General features: G+C 60.2%; 1 protein-coding gene across 2 annotated transcripts; it reads right to left on the reverse strand.

Annotated features, from left to right (window-relative positions):
* Positions 1-1420: 1420 nt before the first annotated feature.
* Positions 1421-15687, reverse strand: GTF3C5 (general transcription factor IIIC subunit 5). Of its 2 annotated transcripts, none has more exons than XM_058693669.1 (11): positions 15258-15685; positions 12644-12863; positions 11172-11370; positions 8014-8209; positions 6776-6880; positions 5569-5683; positions 4998-5078; positions 4715-4812; positions 3748-3830; positions 2955-3097; positions 1421-2083 (listed from the first exon to the last, which is right to left on the reverse strand). In XM_058693669.1, exons 1-11 carry the CDS (start codon positions 15402-15404, stop codon positions 1929-1931), a joined length of 1542 nt encoding a protein of 513 aa, XP_058549652.1. In that variant the 5' UTR covers positions 15405-15685; the 3' UTR covers positions 1421-1928. The 2 variants fall into 2 exon arrangements, 1 of the variants encoding a protein (XP_058549652.1); XR_009251330.1 differs by having other exon boundaries at positions 1945-2083; positions 3744-3830; positions 15258-15687.
* Between the last annotated feature and the right edge of the window lie 1247 nt (positions 15688-16934).

Raw genomic sequence — 16934 nt, forward strand, 5'->3', positions numbered from 1 at the left:
AGGAAGACCAGAGGCTCAGGTGGCCCGCGGGAAGCGGGAAGCGGGGCTCCAGCCCAGCCTTGAGGGCTTCCCTAAGGAAAAGGAAACGCTGGGCTTTCTGGCCCCAGAAATGGGCCAGGCAAAGACCCTGAAGCCAAGCCAAGCAAAGACAGAGACCAACCGACAGACAAGGGAAGGGACGGAGTCAGAGAGCCGGGGAGGGGGAGAAAACAGAGCAGAGGTAGGTGGCAATAGAAAAAACAGCCACTACCGTTTCCTGTGACCGTGTAGGACTTCGGTAGTCAGAGAAGGTTACTAAGTGGGAAGGCCACCATGGACAAGGCCTGAAGACTGTGCCTCTGAGTTTGGCCGCCTGCGGAGTCACCTCTCACGGAGGATGTTCAGGTTCCGCTGCACAACCACCTCCAGCGACAGGGGCCCATTCAGGAGCCAGGGGACAGCCAGAGCCCTGTCAGGCCAACAGCCCCTCAGACCGGGCCCCAGCGGGCCCTGTGCCACCCAGGAGCCGGTGCTTCTGACACAGGCCACGGCCCCCCTGACATCATGCCAGCTGCTGTCACCAAGCCTGCCTGTCCACCAGATCCAAACCTTTTGGGACGCAGAGTGGACGACAGGCTGGAGAGGGGTGGGGAGAGGTGGGGGTGGGCACCCGCAGGTGGGAGGAGTCAGGACACGGGGAAGGGGCTGTGAGGGCCAGGCCGGGACTAGTGTGGCTTCGACTGGGCAGCATGAGGACACGGGTGCAAAGGGCTCAGGTGCTGCCCCAGGACAAGGAAACGTATTTGTTAACTTGTGCCTTTTGTCCGGCTATTCCGAGAACGTGTTCCACAGGCAATTATTCTGAAGGGGGGGGAGGGGGCCCCTCCTGGTCCCCAGCAGCAGGGAGCGGGGCCCTCCGGGGCAGTCCGCCTGGCCAGCTTCTCCTCCAGAAGGCAGGTTCCCAGGACTGGTCACTTTAGGCCAACTGTGAGCCACTGGGGCTCGTGATCTGTCATCCGAGGGGGCTGCCCAGGAGCCTGGTCAGCAGACTGAGGCTTACCGGAGGCACCTGACTTTAGAGTCAAAGTGACTTAGGGACTTGTCACACCAGGTGGCCCGGTCTGCAGGCTGATGGAGGGGGCGACTGGGCGCATCCCTGCAGCACGGTGGCCCAGCTGCCCCACGGCACGGGTGGGAGTGCTCCCCAGGGAGGGCAGCCTCAGCCCTACCAGGAACGCGCACCCCCTCTGGCTACACAGCAGGGAGCTCAGAGGCAACAGGGTCGGTTTGCCCGTGAGGAGCAGTAAGGAATCGGCTCGAGGCTGTGGGACCGTCTGTGGCCTGACGCGTACGTACTTGAGCCGCGCTCACCCGACCTCCAGAAGAAACTCCGCTGTGGCTCCGAGCCGCCCCCCCCCGCCCTCTACTGAGACACCAAGACTCCTTGGGAAAGTGTATTTGATCGGGACGATTCCAGCTGGGCCCCAGGCGGATGGGATCCAAACGCAAGGGCCGTCTTCGCCCATCTGTGACCGCGGAACAGCTTCCTCACGCCAGGACTGCCATCGGTCATAACCTCCAAGGCAAGAGCAGCGTCTTCAGGCCACATCGTCTCCACCGCCAGCTGTTCTCGGCCATAGAGAGGTGGTGGCCATCGGCTCAGCCCATTGGACACTGGGCTGGCTCACGGCTGCACAGAACCAGGTCACAACCTCTGGAGGTGTCCCCAGGCACCCCGGGCCAGAGGGCATCCCGGAGCAGCAGGTGTCTGGGGCAGGTGGGCAGGACCAGGGTCAATGGCACCCAGTGCCGGGGTCCCAGCTTTCCTCTGAGGGGTCTCCTAGGGCCGTTCTGGTTGCTGTGGGCAGTACTGGGGAGCCACGGCTTGTCCTGGCACCGTTACCAGTCTCGTCTGATCAAGGAGGCCCAGCCGTGGCTGTAGGTCTACGTCACACGTAGTCCAGAATCTCAGTCTCCATCTCGTTCTCGCTGCCGTCGGATGGCTTGAAGTCCTCCTCCTCCTCGTCCTCGTCCTCGTCTTCCCCAGACTCGTACGTCAGCTGTTCTTTCCCGCCATCAGCCTTGGTCGGGCTGGAGAAGAGAGCTGGGGCCGGGAGACAAGGCCGTGTGTGTCCCAGCACAGGCTTCCCCGGTGTCCCCCAGCCCAGCTACTGGCGGTCCCGGCCTCCGGACCAGCAATCAGGCTCCTGGAGGCCTACTGACACTTATGGGCGGCTGGGCTCAAGCCCTGGGGAAGCCGCTCTGGGGGGGGGCGCGGGGGGCTGGGGGACCGGCACTCTGCAGTTTTACAAGCGCTTCAGGGGAGTATGAGGCCAAGGGCTTTGAAAACCACTCCCCCCCGGAGGAGGCTAGGTGGCTTCATGGGTCCAAGGGACCCCGAGAATGCACAGGACATTTTGTGTGAGTGCTTTTCTCTGGGGAGAAGGTCCGCGGCCTCGGGAGGATTCTCCGAGAGGCCGTGTCCCAAACGGGGCTGAGACCCCTGCTCCCATCAGCTCCGTGGAGCACAGATGGTCTGGGAGGAAGCCGTGCTCACTCTCCCCCGCCCCTCATCACACCTGCAGACCAGGAGCGCCCACTCCTCTTCCTCACACCCCCCCACACCCACTGCCCCTGCTCTCCGAGTGCAAGAAGACAGGCCGAACGTGCCCACACGTGGCTGGAAGAGGGCGGGCAGCGTCAGGGCACAAAGCGGTGGCTCCGATGGCAGCACCAGCCCTGCTCCAGCCCGGTCCTCCGGGGCCCGTCTCCTGCCTTAGCCCCCAGGCTGAGCACCGTGACGCCCACCCGTGGAGACCTGGAGGGCAGGCCGGGGGACCGGCTCCTGGGGGTGGGGGGGGTGGGGGGGGTGGGGGACGATTCCACCCGGGTGCAATTTCTTGGGGGATGGGTCCGCTAGGGAGACTTGCTCTGTCCCCAGAGCGGGGCGTCCCTTTGCCCCGATCGGCTCTCACCAGGCCTCTTGGAGCGGATGGTCTGCCGGATCATGAGGGACATGGTGTCCCTCAGGTTGTCACTGGTCTTGGGGAGGCACCAGCCATCTCGCTCCGTGCAGCAGTTCTCGGCCCCGTCGTTGCGGTGAATGATTCTCTGTAACCTGGGGGTCAGGACACGGCGTCTCGGGTGGGCTTTCTGCCCACAGGTGCCGTAAGGGTTTGGCAGAGGTGGGGCCGTGCCTGGAAAAACAGCACTCGGACGGCCGCGCGCGGGCGCGAGCACAGGACCGGACACCCACGGGACGCTGGACACTCCCAGCCAAGGTCCTTAACCGGCGTGGCCCCCGACCCCAAGGTGCGCACAAAGCGGGATGCGGCCGCGCACGCTCTCCTGTGAGAACCCCCGGCCCTCGCCAGATTCCAGGCTGTGTCTAACGTGCTCCCGTCTCTTCCCATCCCAGCTCCCCCCACCCCTTCTTTAAACACCGTAAGAACTGGGTGAAAGGTTCCTGGGATTCTGGTCCGCTGGGGAGGATCAGGCACCGGGTCCTAGACCTCCACGGGGGCAGAGGAGGGAGAGGCCCAAGACTCAACCACAAGACACATCGGCGCCCAGCCCGGCACCGCAGCTCAGAGGCGCAGCCCAGGCGGACCCCGGAAATGGTCCGGGCTGAGGCGGGAGCCCCGTGGTGCCCACCGCCCCGGGCGGGGCTTCCCGCCGAGACGGGCCGAGCGGAACAGCTTCGGGACACCTTGGTCCCGAGCCCCGCCCTCCTCACCGTGGCGTCTCAGGGCCCCTTCACGTACGTACTCTTCCACATTCAGGTCACATAACTGGTAGAACATCTGGCGATAGGGCGGCAGGGCCCCCTCCCGGAAGACGTAGACCGAGTCCTGGGGAGAGGACAGGGCGGGAAGGTGGGTCGGAGCTCTCCCCGGCCAGTCCACACCTGGCGGGCCTGGCTCTTCCCCTGAACTCAGGCGGCGCAGACAGGCCAGAGGCCGGGAGTAGGCGCGCAGAGGCTCCGACTCCCCGGGAGGGGTCCCCCGGCCTCCGCGACCATGAGCCGCCTGCGTGGCCGGCCGCGGTACGGTGCGGGCTGTCGCGCCAGCTTCGCGGGCCCTCGCGGTGCGCCCTCATTCCTCACCGCCTCCTACCAACCGGTCCTGTTCTGTGCCCTGCACACTGCCCGCCCTCTCCCCCTCTGCTGCACGTGCCCCTGGCACGTGTCCCCTACGAGACAGCTGAGCCGAGGCTGGGGGTGCGACTCACAGCAGCCCGAGTGGGCGGGAGGCCCACGGAATCCCACGTCCGGTGAGCCAAGGACCCCGTAAGCCCACGAGCCCCCCGCAGCGGGGCCAGGTGGTCTGGCGTGGCCCCGCGTGCGTGTGGGCACCCGCCCCACTGGGCCGGTCCAGGTGGCGGCCACGGGCTCACAGAGGGCAGCCACACGCAGCTGCCGGTGTTGCGCTCCCCGCTGACACCGGCCACTGCCTCTTTGCCCAGATGGTCAAGGCCCCCGGGGCAGGGCGGCTCACACCCTGAGCTCTCACTGTGCTCCCCAAGGCCATCCTGGAAGCTGGGAGCTGTGCAGAGGCACCAAGTGGGAAGAGCTGCCTCGGTCAAAGCCCCTCCTGGTGGCCTCGACCCGGGAGATGAGAGTACGTGCGTGTGTGTGCGCGTGTGGCCTGCACGAGGGGGGTGCCTCCTCTCCACGGTCCACTGCACCCCCAACCGGGCAGGCGGATGCTCTCCTTTGGGGCTCAGGGGCACCCACCTTGAGCTTGTACTTGTTAGAGGTCGATTTCCGCGTGCCACCTGTCCCCGACGGGCCCAGGCCCTGCTTCAGGTCATGCATGGTGACGAGCTGGCTGGCTGCAAGGGGACAGCAACAATACTTTGGAATCCGGGAGGACGTTTCTCCCCACCCCTCCCGGAGCGCTGGCCCCTTGGGAAGCCCCACCGTACCCCACCCCACCCCAGCATGCTGATGCCCACCTCCCTCAGCGTCTCCGTGAGGGCAAATCAGCCGGATCCACAGGGCGAGCCGGGACACTTACGCATCTTTTTGACAGTGATGGGGAGGCTGTAGTTGTAGGTGCTGCGCTTGGCCTTGACAGGCATATCACTCGGGGCGTAACCTGCGGACGAGGAAGGGCGTGTCGGGTGCATGCGGGTGCAGGGCCCTCCTGGCCATCAGAAGTGGCTTTGCGCTAGTCGCGCACCAGGGTTCGCTGGGGCCGGCTCCTGAGAAGGGGACTCCAGGCCCCCAGGCCCCAGCGGCCACCCTCACGGCACCGACCACACGGGACTGCGTGCTGGCGCTCTGCGTGCGCTGCCTCACTGCAGGCCTGGGGACCAGGCGATATTGGGTGCCCGGCCCCCACCGCAGGAACCATAACAGGTGGAGGGACCGAGTGCACGAAGAACGAGTTTAGCGGCTCGAAGGCCAATGGTGGAGCTGGGACCCAGGCTGGGATCCCCATCTCTCTGCTATTCTGCAGAGATCTCACCCAGGAGGAAAAGACTTTTATCTTCGCCATAGGGATACATTCCCATTACAGAAGAGAATGCTGTAGAAAAAAAGACATTGAGAGAGAGAAAGAAAACCAAGGTGTTAGTAATTTTTACCGTATTTCATTCCACAACGGATTCGGAAGTCAAGGACTTGATAAATTTTGGCATCTGGGTTTTTTCGGGGATCATACCCGTATCGGATCCACAGGCTTCTCCAGGGGCCTGTTATCTGGGGACAAAAGGCAGGAGGTGGGGTGGGGCCAAGGCTGGTCCCTGGCTCCCTCAGAGATGTAGGCCTGGGGGGACATGAGTCGGGGACACAGCTCTGGAACTCCACCCCGGCTCTGCCGGGGGCAGCTCTGTCACCTTGGGCAGGCCACTTGGTCTTCCTGTTCGAGAGGACAGGAGCCCCCTTTTCCATTGTTTCTGTGAGGATTAAATGAGATGATGACCCGGGAGCCTTCACCACAGTGCCTGGCACATACTAAGTGCCCAATAAATGTTACTGCCATCCGAATGGACAGGATATACTGTCCCCAAACAGTACTCCTGAAGCCCTTATGTCCAGAAAGCCTATGCTAAGAGACAGACAGCCACTCTCTGAAGTCTGGGGTCCAAGCACAGGAGGGATGAGCCTTCTTCGTGCCCCATATGTCATCGCTGTTATGGTCACATGTCAGGCTTGCCTCCCAGTGCTCCATGTGGGGACCCTCGGCAGGTAGGACGCCTTCCTCCGGCACCTTTGGCAACCTCAGTAATGACACCTCATCTCCGTGCCCTCCTGGACCGAGTCCAAGGTGGGTCTGCCCCACCCCCACCCCACTCTGCCCGGGTAGAATGAGCCAAGGCTGGGGGCCCTGTGGTTAGGGAGCCTGGTCTCTGCAGCCCAACAGGCTGGGGTCCCAGGGGCTGTGTCACGTGCTGGCTACCGGACCCTGGCACATCGAGGCACCTCTCTGAGCCTTGGCTCTGCCTCAGAGGAAGAAGGGAATCCTGTTGCCACCCCCAGGGAAGAACAAAGGATGTAACAGGTACACAGCATTTAACCCAGCGCCTGGTCCTTAGAAGGTTCTCGATGTGAGATCGTTTAAAAGCATACAATCCCTTTATTCAGAAGTTAGGCGATTACTCTCTAATCCTAAGATCGCCGAGGGACGGCTAGCATTGCTGAGGAGGCTGTAGGGGACCTGCCTGGGGCTGTAACAGGCCTCCCGGGGGCACCAGGACAGAGCCGCCAGCTTTGCCGTGGCTCTGGGAGGTCACAGCAGAGATCAGGGCAATCCTGGCGGGACCCAAGGTGCCAGGCTGGGCAGACACTCACCATGTAATAGGCCACGAAGGGCAGCAGAACCTTGAGCTTGTCAGGGTGGACGCTGATGTTGGCCTTGACAGCGTTACGTGACCAGATGGGACGGATTTCAAACAGCTGGGGGGGGGTGGGGGGGGGTCAAGGCAGAGACCGAGATGAACACCAGCAGCCTCCCGCCCCTCCCCCCCACCGGCTCTGCCTCTCCGGACTGGCCCAGCCCCCAGCAGACCCTTTGGGGGAGGGGCTGGCAGAGAGCGGCCGCTGACAAGCACACGGCAGCCTCTGGGCCCGGCCGCACCCACTCACTGTCCCTGCCTTCACAGGTGGAGCCCTGCACACCCAGCACAGGTCAGGTGTGGCTGCAGGACCTCCGGACTTCCGTGTCCAGAAATGACCACGAAAGACACGGTCTCTGTCCTCATGCGGCTCACAGGGCAGTGGGGGAGGCAGATGAACAAAGAAGCCAGGGCAGGGCCAAGAGGGGGACACGCCAGCGTTCTGGGACCCCAAGCAGCTCCAGCCTAGAGGGTGGAGCCTGAGCTGGGCTATCGTAAAGGCCGAAGCAGACGGCCGGGCCCAAGAGAGGACCGCAGGAGGCCAGTGTGGCCGGTGCATGGCAGGGCCAGGGCTGGAAGCGCCCTACGCCAGGCTGCAGATTGGACTGTGTCCAGAGAGCACGGAAGGGCCTCGGACAGTGGTCCCCCAGGTACCGCCTCCTGCGACCAGTGACCGCTAGAAAGGTGTCCACACAGTCTCTTTAAGAAAAAAACCCCAAGGGAACAGTCTGCTTCAGCAAGGGAAGAGGTGAGCCTCGGCCAGCAGCAACGTGGTCTCACTGAGAGCCTGCCGTCTGTGCCTGTAGAGGCAGGAGTGAGAGGCCCCACGGCTCTCCCAGGACCTGCCAGCCAGGGGACGGGCAGAAGGCCACTCGGTCCCCTCCAGCACATGCTGGGGATGAAGCACAGGAGGTGCTCCATGTGGTTTCTTGCCCCAACGACGAACAGAAGCTTCCCGAACCCGGGCTCCACTGTGAAGTCACAAGCAGACGATGTACCGATTGCTTAGCGCCCCCAAGGAACCGGCTTGTGCCGGCATGGCTTTGACGTGCGACATCTGAAGGTGAAAAGCTCCCACGTGCCGACGAACGGTTTTAAAAAGTCAGCACAGCCGAAGGCAAAATGATGAGGGACGGGGGGGGGGGGCACTGGGTTCCCGGGGGGTGGTCCATGCAGAGGCCGCCCCGAGCTCACCTTCCTCAGCTCCTCCTCCACCTTCCGGTCCACCGGGTTGGTGGAGATCCTCCTCCACGTCTGCACTGCAGCCTCCAGGGGCCGCACGGGCACCTCGTCCTCCTCAAAGTTGACGAAGATGGCATTGTGGGGGCGCCGGGCCCTGCTCAGGCCGATCAGGTTCTCGCCTGAGACGGGCGGGTTGTTGTAGCCTTCCCTGGGGCAGAGAGAGCTGGCGTGGGCCCGAGTGCCGAGGAGACCCCAGGCACGGGCCTGACCGGACCAGGCAGGGAGCCCCCCGGGCTGTGACGCCAGCCGCCTGCCCGTCAGGCGGAGCGGTGAGGTCAGGGAAAGGCGCGGCCACTCGGGACACGGCCGATCAGCTGTCAGGCAACAGCCAGGCTTTTATGATTCGCTTATTTAACCCCAAAACAATTCCACGAGGAAGGAACCAATTTCCTACGAGGTAACCGACAGCAGCCAGAAAGCCGCCTGGAGTCAGAGCTCGTGCGGACAGAGCCGGGACTCCCACCCGGGGAGGCTGGCCAGGGGCCCGGTGACGCCTGTCCTGCCTCCCTCCGAAAGAGCACGTTCGGCCCAGAAGCATCTCTGCAACAGGCAGGTGCAGGGAAGACGGACGTTACCGAACTACCATCATACAGCACAGAGGCTGGAAGTGAGTGAGCATTCTAACGCCACGTCTGCTCAGGTCTCTCGTTGGGCACCAGGCCCGGCTGTCGCTGAGGGGGGAGGTCGCGAATGTCAAGCCTAGGCGAAAGCAGGGAGAACAGCCTCCAGAAGCCCCACAATCCATCACGAGCTCCAACAGCGACTGCCATCGCATCTGTACCTCACCCCAAACCCCGAGATTCTTCTGAAATACATTTTAAAGTGTGCCTGGACATCATAGGTTTTCATTCAGGTGATTGCTACCTTTTAAACTTGCTTCCATTTTACCTTAATTTTCTACACGACTACAAGGTGTACTCGTGTACAAGTGTACAAAAAACAAGGTGATTTTTCACACTGGAAAACACAATCACAAAGACGGGAGCAAGTCTGTGCCTTTTGTAACATGACTCCATTAGGAACCATCCTGAACAGGGACAACATTACCCGCTTTTCAAGGCTACCCCTCGAGACCCTGACCACTCCCAAGAGGGAAGGCACGGGTGGCGGCTCACTCCAGCCCTGGCAGCCCACCGCCAGAGCACAGCAAGGAGCGGCTGCCCGCCGGAGCCCGTCGGCACAGGGAAAGGACTCCCTGCTAACTTCCTCAAGGACGAGGGACCCCTGTCAGGCCAGCCTTCCTCTGCCCGTCGTCCTGTAGGAAGCCGGACCTCCCTGGACCCACAGAGGGGCCAGCAGGGCAGAAAGATCGATGGGGGCCCTGGGAAGAAAGGCAGGTTCTTTCCATTTGCTGGAAAATCGATAAACCACATGGCGGCCAGCCTTCCTCCCTTATCACCCCGTCAGAAGCTTCAGAGCAGCTGCCTACTGGCCCTGGGGGACAGAGGGTGACTCAGCCACTGCCAGCCAGGGCCAGCAGTGCAGAGGGCCTATCTTCTTCTTCTGTGTGTTTTGTCCGTCTCTGACTCTGAGAAGTAAAATGCTTGGGGGATAAAAATAATCAGAACGTTTCAGAAATATGCACATGGTCTCTGCCCTAAAACTCCTGTGCCGAGGACAGCCGACTAGAACCCACACACGGAAAACTCCATCATCCCATGTGGAGGGTTGCGGGCCGGGAGGGCGCGGCTCACCCTTTCCGCTTCCACGTTTCTGTCACGTTTTGCCCAACTAACCACCACTTGCTCCTGCGGTCAGGAGGGAGTGGGGGCTACAGATCCAACAGGCCCGAGGGCCGCGAAGAGGCTGCCGCGTGGCCCGCTTCTGGCTGGGGAGACTGCGAGCGGGCCGGAAGGTGCTGGGGAACATGGAAGGCTCCTCGCTCTGGTGACAGAGCGGCAGGTTCAGCAGGGTCGTGTAAGAAAACAAGCCCTTCCCCGCAGGAGGCACGCAGGGTGCGTTCTCGAGGCCGCGCTGCCGGGCTGGGGCTTGAGCTCGGGCGAGCGGCAGACCGGTGCCAGCCGCTGAAGCTGCTGCCGCAGCCTGGCCTCCACTAGACAATTCTCACTACTTTGGGCTATGTCTGGAACTCTCCGTATTTTGTTAAAGGAAGAGAACATACCTTCTCCTTCGGACCAAATCTAGGCCCCTTACCGTGGCCCATGAGACTCTCACCCCTACCACGCGCCCAGGCTCACTCTGCGACCACTCTGCACGTGCCAATCCTCTGTTCTAGAACGTTCTCCCTGGATCTTCACCTACCCAGCTGTGTCATCGCCCAGGTCTGTTTCAAATGTCAGCCCCTCTGGGGGCCCCCAGCCCTCAGCCCACTCACTGCCCCTTATGACCCACACCCCTTTGATCTCCTCTGAGACGTGCACCAGGCCACGGGCCCCTTGCTCACTCATCATCTGCTTGTGTCCCATCCAGCTCCCGGCCCCGCCCAGCACAGGACCTCCTATGTGCTGTGCTGTTCTCGGCTGACGCTGACGCAGGCTCCGAGCAGCGCCCCGGGCCACAACAGGCAGTCAGTGCTTGTTGATGGCAGGAGTTAGTGAGGAAAGAACATTCTCTCACCTTCTAGAGATAACTGCCCTGGGCCCAATCTTCCAGATCTTTCTAGATTTCTATGATCATACCACAGCTTACTTTCATGCTATAGAACGTGCTCCTACGCCTGCTTTCTCACAGAGCGAGGTACCCTGGGCAAGTGCCACGTCAGTCCACGAGCCTGCTGTCTGAGGCCACGTGGCGCTCCCTGGCACAGAAGGGCTGTGATTCCATTAGCCACCTCCCTACGAGTGGACTGCCAGGCACTCACCCTTCTAAGTGTTTCGTGCTTTTGGGGATGGGACTTCAAGGCTGAGGGTGACATCCCGATTCGCTCTCCATGGTGCGGGGAGTTCGGAGCGAGGCCTCCAGCTGGGGCACAGTCACCGGCTGCTCTGTGTCTCGAGGCACTGGAGCCACGGGCTTGAGTGAAGCCGGCAGTGTGGGCTGCCTGACTCGCGAGCGGCAGACGTGAGCCTCAGACCCAGGCCCTGTGACCGCAGGGCCCTTGCTCTGAACCCTGATGCCGTAGTGGGGGTGGGGGTGGGGGTGGGGCTTACCGGTGCTGTGTCTCCGGTCGGTAGAAATAGTCCACCGGGGTGTCCAGCCGAGAGAAGATGGGCGGGGGGATGTAGAGCGGCAGCTCCTGGTGGAAGAAACTCTCCTTCTCAGGCTTTAGCATGAGCACTTTGTCATACATAGACACGCACCTGCCGCCCGCCTCCGTGTGCACAGCCAAGTACTGGAAGTCGGACATTCCTGGAAAGAGAGGGGGCCAGACGGCGGGCACCCTTTTACCCCCTCCCAGGAACTGGCAGCTGCTATGCACCAACACCCACGTCTTCTCAGGAGGCGTCGAGGGAGACGTGCGGTGGGCGTTGCCAGGCAACGCTGGCGGGAGCCCAAAGGACACCCTTCCGGAAACTTCTGCGCACTTGACTCCGCGCACCCGGGCTCACGCGGAGGGGCTGAGGGCTTATGTGGGACACGAGGCTACGGTCTGGGTCAATGCTTCCTGAAACGTAACGTGCACATGCCTCACGGGGGACCCTGCGGAAGGCTGCGGGATGTTGTACCTCCCACGAGCTCCCAGGTGGGGCGGTGCTGCTGTCTGGGACGCGCACCGAGTCGAGGGGTGCTGGCTCAAGTACACAGACAGAAGATGAATCGCGGAAGACCCTGCCCCAGGAAGGACGGCCCTCTTCGGTGACTACCACGTTCCACCGGAAAGACTGACGTTCAAAATGCCCAACGCAGGGGTCCCAGGCCCTGGTTTCGTTTCTTGCCACTTTCTAGCCCCCTCTTCCTTCTCAATCTTTATTCTGGTCAGATTCTCTCCTAGAACTGCAGCTGCAACCACACGTTCCTAAGGCTCGGCTAGTAACCTGCCAAGTGCCTCCTGTGTGCACGAACCAGCCCCTTCACGGCACCCCTGACCTGGACCCTCCACGAGGGCCTAAGGAACCAGGGCCCCACACTGTTCGGACGAGAGCCCGAGGCTGAGGGAAGCCAAGCTACCCACCCAAACAGACTTGCTGTTCCTTACTTGCCCTCCTCATCCCATCCCTTACTGCCTCCTCACTGGGGCTCCCTATGGGTAGCAAACTGGATTGGGGGCCCCACGGGACACACCCCGTTGGCCAAGAGTTCAAAGGAACATGAGGTCCCAAGGGGCTGAGGTGATCTGGGAAGGCTTCAGACAAGAGGCAAGACCGGCAGGGGGTCAAGCCTTAGGGAAGTTTCCAAAACCCTGAGGGTCAAAACTTGGAGGCCTGCTAATCAGCTTTATTTGGCCCTACATAATGGCCTTAAAAATTAAAAGATTACCTATAGAATCGAGCTCCTCCTAAGAATGCAGAAGGTGGAACGGCAGTGAGCCCACAGTCCACGGCCTGCACTGTCCCGCTCCACTCACGCCCCACCCGATTCCTGAGCACATATGGCCCTCTTCACCGTGTGGATGAGCCACAGAGTACCTGCAGGAATGTGGGCACAGGTCCTGAAATAAGCCAATGCAGTAAGCTGCAGTTACCTTGAAATTTATAAATGGTGGAGATGATGCCAAGCATCTCTATGTCGAATGCGACCTCGGGGTGGGCCCCAGGACCCGGCACCGCCCTCTGTCGCTTCGTCTTCCTCCTGATCCGCAGCAGCAGGCTGCTGGTACTGAAGCGGTTGGCGCACACCGGGTGGCAGTAAGGGTCCTTGGGCCGGAAGTACAGCTCCAGCCTCTTGGTGGGGTCTGCGTAGATCTGTGGCAAAGGCCAAGGAAGACAGTGAAGCAGTGACCGCCTAAGCAGCCGGCAGGGAGCTGCTTCTGTCTCAACAAAAGCCCGACGGTGACCCAGCTGACGAGGGAAGGGCCAGGAAGCTGATGTTTCGTTCTGAGCTTTTAGTTCTCAGAAGACCCATTTTTCAAATCCGGGTATCTGTTTTTTATGTAGGAGAGAAAATGAGGATCGTCTCTCCCTTCTGAGAGGCTGGAAAGTTGGAGATAATAACTACCAGTTAAGTGAAGCCATCACCTCTCAGACGCCTGTCTGGTGTGGGCAGTCATGCACCTCTCCCAGCAAGACTGCGGCGGGGGGGGTGGGGGGGTGTCTTCTCATCCCTGAGTTTACCATGGAGGAACTGAGGTTGGCAGGGGGAGTGGCTTGTCTTGACCTTCCTACTCTAGGAACTACCTGCTCCAAAGGGTCCTGCTATTCAGACTTCCGTGCAAACGTTTCCAGGTCCAAAGGAAATGGAATCAACTAGGAACAAGTGCAAGTATGGCTAAGTATCACTCCTCCTTTTGAAGTCTTGGTTCCTTCTCCTTAAAACGAGGTACTAACAGCACCCCCTCGCAGGACTGCTGTATGCAGACGTATGCAGCACACTCAGTCTGCTAAGTCAGGGTAACCACTCGGCACGTGTCGCCCACATGGGGTAAGAGTAGTGTCAGCTGTGTGCGTATGAAAACACCAATGATGCTCACTGAGCCCAGATCATCTGCTCTCTAGTTTGCTGGCTCCCCAACACTAAGGACACAGCCTGGCCCTTAGGAGGTGCTCAGGAAACGTGGAGGGAAAGAAGGTTAAAAGGAGGCCCAACCCTCAGGAATCCCTTCTCACCCAACACTGGCCTATGAGACCACGAGGCTGGGAATAACCCCAGACATGGATCTGGCAGAGAACGTGCACAAGAAGCACCGACAGAATGAACCAATGATCAGTGTCTTCTCAAAGGCTCTCACTGTAGTTGGGTACAAATATCCCTGAGGTTACTGACAGTAAGGATTCTCTGAGTACCACAGTAAAGCCAATAAATCAGGATCAAACAGCAAAACGTGACTAAGAGCCTCTATGGCATCCCGTGCTTAATGACAGGTTTTCAATATTCATTAAGGAGGAGGAAGCAGCAGGTAAGAGTTCAGACTTCAGAGGGCAGACATGCATGAGTTCAAACCCCCACTGCACCACGAGGGTGTTTTTTGACCCAGCTTTTCTTTTTTTTTTTTTTTTAAATTTTTTTTTTCAACGTTTTTTATTTTTATTTTTGGGACAGAGAGAGACAGAGCATGAACGGGGGAGGGGCAGAGAGAGAGGGAGACACAGAATCGGAAACAGGCTCCAGGCTCCAAGCCATCAGCCCAGAGCCCGACGCGGGGCTCGAACTCACGGACCGCGAGATCGTGACCTGGCTGAAGTCGGACGCTTAACCGACTGCGCCACCCAGGCGCCCCTGACCCAGCTTTTCTTACCTGGTAACTTTACCTGAAAAGTGGGAATAATGGTACCTAACTCCCTGGATTGTTGTGAGGATTCAGTCACACATCTGACAAGTATTTTGGAAGAAGGCACTGTTATGGATGTTAGGACTATAAAAGTAAACAAGAGAGACCAAGTCCTGCTCTCATGCAGTTTACAGTCTCAGAGCCAAGCGACCAAGAAGGACAATAAACGCGTTAAAACACAATTTCAGACTGCAATTAACAGATTGAAGAGGCAGGTATGAACTACTAAGGCCAGTTTAATTAGGGCAGAGAAGGACTCTCTACAGAAGAGACATGTCAATATTTGGTGCACGGAAAAGCACTTCCCCGGAGCCTTGCACAAGGCAAGAATTCATCCCAGCTCCCTTATTTTCCTGCAGACCTTGAACAAATTGCCTCGGTTTCCTTGTAAAATGCGGACAACGTCAGTGGCTACTGGGCAGGGTTCTAATTTGGATCGGATGTCAGCAAAGCACCTGGAACTGAGCCTGGTACCGAAGAAGTTGCTAGCCATTACTATCTTTAACCCTAACCACACACTTCATCCCCTGTCCCGTTGGCCAGCGGTCTTGATCCGCGGCGCTTGGGTCTTCTCTGTGAATGAGGACAGGGCAGCCCAGCACACCACGGGGGCTGCAGCTGAGCTGCGCTCGGGCTGCGCCGCCGAGGCTGCGGCTCCGGGAGGAGGGGACGGAAAGGACACCCCGCCCCTCTCGGGGTCTCCCGTCGCTCCCGCCATCCAAGGCAAGTCCCCGCCCAATGGCCGCTTAGCGCCTTGCACAAGCGCCGTTACCAAGGAAACCACACTTCCCTGGGCGGTCCCTCCCGCCGAGGTCCCGCGACTCCGCCCCCCCCCCCCCGCGCGATTCTCCCTCCCACCCCAGCTTCTCACCCGGGAGACGCCCTCCTCGCCGCCCAGAGTCGGTAGCATCTTGGACACGTCGCGCACCACGCCTGGGTACTCCACGCACACCATGCGTCGCTCGCGCCGCAGGTCCACGGGGACCGCGGTCCCTGGCCCCGCGTCCGCCGCCGCCATCCCTGCACGTCTGGTCCGGCTCGTCGCGGTCCGGCCCTCCACGCGTTCCTAGGGGCCTCGCCGCAGTGGTTCCGCCAAAGAATTGTTCCGGGTTCCTTCGCTGCTCGCGTCTCTCTACATCCCTGGGCTTAGCGAGACTCGAGGCCTCTGGGAGCAAAGGCCCGAGGGGAGGCCCCAAGATTTCGGGGTGATCGACCGTCTGGTCCTCAATTCTGTGTTTAAAATGATGAGAGTACCCCGAGGGGCGGGACAACGGTTAGCCGCTCCCAGCAACCCAAGAGGGCCTCGGACTGTAAGACACCGCCCAGTTCTCGCTTTTAGCCAATGAAGCGTCAGGGGGAAGCCAGCTTCCGCCCCTTCTACTAGCTCTTAGGTTTCACCCAATGAAGAGCCAGAACTGGGCAGGGTTCCCGCCCCTTCCTAGGGCTTCTTCCAATGACGGCTCGGGGGCGGGCCCGAGGCAGACTTCCGGCCCGCCTTCCGGCGACGGACAGTCCCTGCGCCGAGTAGATTTCCGCACTGCAGCCTGCGGAGGGGTTTTCGTGGGGTTCGGAGCCTCCTCCTGCCGGCTGCTGCGGGGAGGAGTCTCCGGCGGCGGGGGGAGGTGGACCTGGAAGTGCCAGCGTGAAGACATTGCGCTTTGAATACTCTCCTCACGTCCACGCACAGAAAAACCCCGGAGCTCGGGTCGGAAAGCGGCGTGAAGTCCCTCGTTTCTTAGTTATTAAGCGCCTACCGTGTGCTGGGAACTACTCAGAACCTAACAGAGGAGCGGAGCGTGAAGTGAGCGGCCCTGTGGGAGACCCTGAAGCGAGGAGCATGGCCCGTTCCAGGAAGTGACAGAGGACAAAACTGTAGGGAGCAGACTGGGGGACATTGAGGGAGGGGTCAGAGGTCGACATATGCCAGACACAGCCTAAAAATGTGTGCGTCCAACCTGTCGGCTCTTTCTGAGTGCGATGTTGAAGCGTTGAAGGGTTTTATACCGGGAGTGGCTTGATCTGACTTGTGCATGTAAAAGACTCTAGCTGTGGTGTAGACAATGGATCAGAGAGGGCAGAAGCCCGCTCAGATAAACCCACTGAGACGCTGCATAATCCAGGCAAGAGATGCTGCCCGGGGCCAGGGAAGTGGCAGTGAGAATGGGAAGAAGGGGCTGGATTTGCGAATATTAGGAGGAATAAAAAAAGGGGGGGCAGGGGACCCCTTGGATGTGGGTACCCTAGGTTTCTGAAATGATTTTTTGAATCAAACGGAGATTTACTTCATTGCTCTAGAGGATGTAAGGAGGCTGCATAAACGGCTGCAAAGACCATTAAATATATTTTAAGAAGAAAAACCTGTAAGTTGGGTGTGAAATATATGTCATTATATTATAATTGGAAGACCCAGCCAGGAGTCCCCTAAAATGAAAGAAAGGCCCCCGCATGTGAGGACTTGGCAGTCCCTGACCTGCCTCTCTGGCAGGAGCTGGTGCATTTGCTATCACCAAAGAAGATTCAGTGCAGTGAAGCTGGGACAATCCTCCAG

This window comes from Neofelis nebulosa, chromosome 12 (genome assembly GCF_028018385.1).
Source record: "Neofelis nebulosa isolate mNeoNeb1 chromosome 12, mNeoNeb1.pri, whole genome shotgun sequence".
Taxonomy (NCBI): Eukaryota; Metazoa; Chordata; class Mammalia; order Carnivora; family Felidae; genus Neofelis; species Neofelis nebulosa.

What these genes read in the sequence shown, in the direction of transcription:
- GTF3C5 (XM_058693669.1), bottom strand. Translation starts at nt 15,404, where the DNA reads ATGGCGGCGGCGGACGCGGGGCCAGGGACCGCGGTCCCCGTGGACCTG. An exon ending in CCGTTGTGGAATGAAATACG is followed by an intron (nt 5,079 to 5,568) that starts GTAAAAATTACT and finishes CCTCGTCCGCAG; the next exon opens with GTTACGCCCCGAGTGATATG. An exon ending in CATCACTGTCAAAAAGATGC is followed by an intron (nt 4,813 to 4,997) that starts GTAAGTGTCCCG and finishes GTCCCCTTGCAG; the next exon opens with CCAGCCAGCTCGTCACCATG.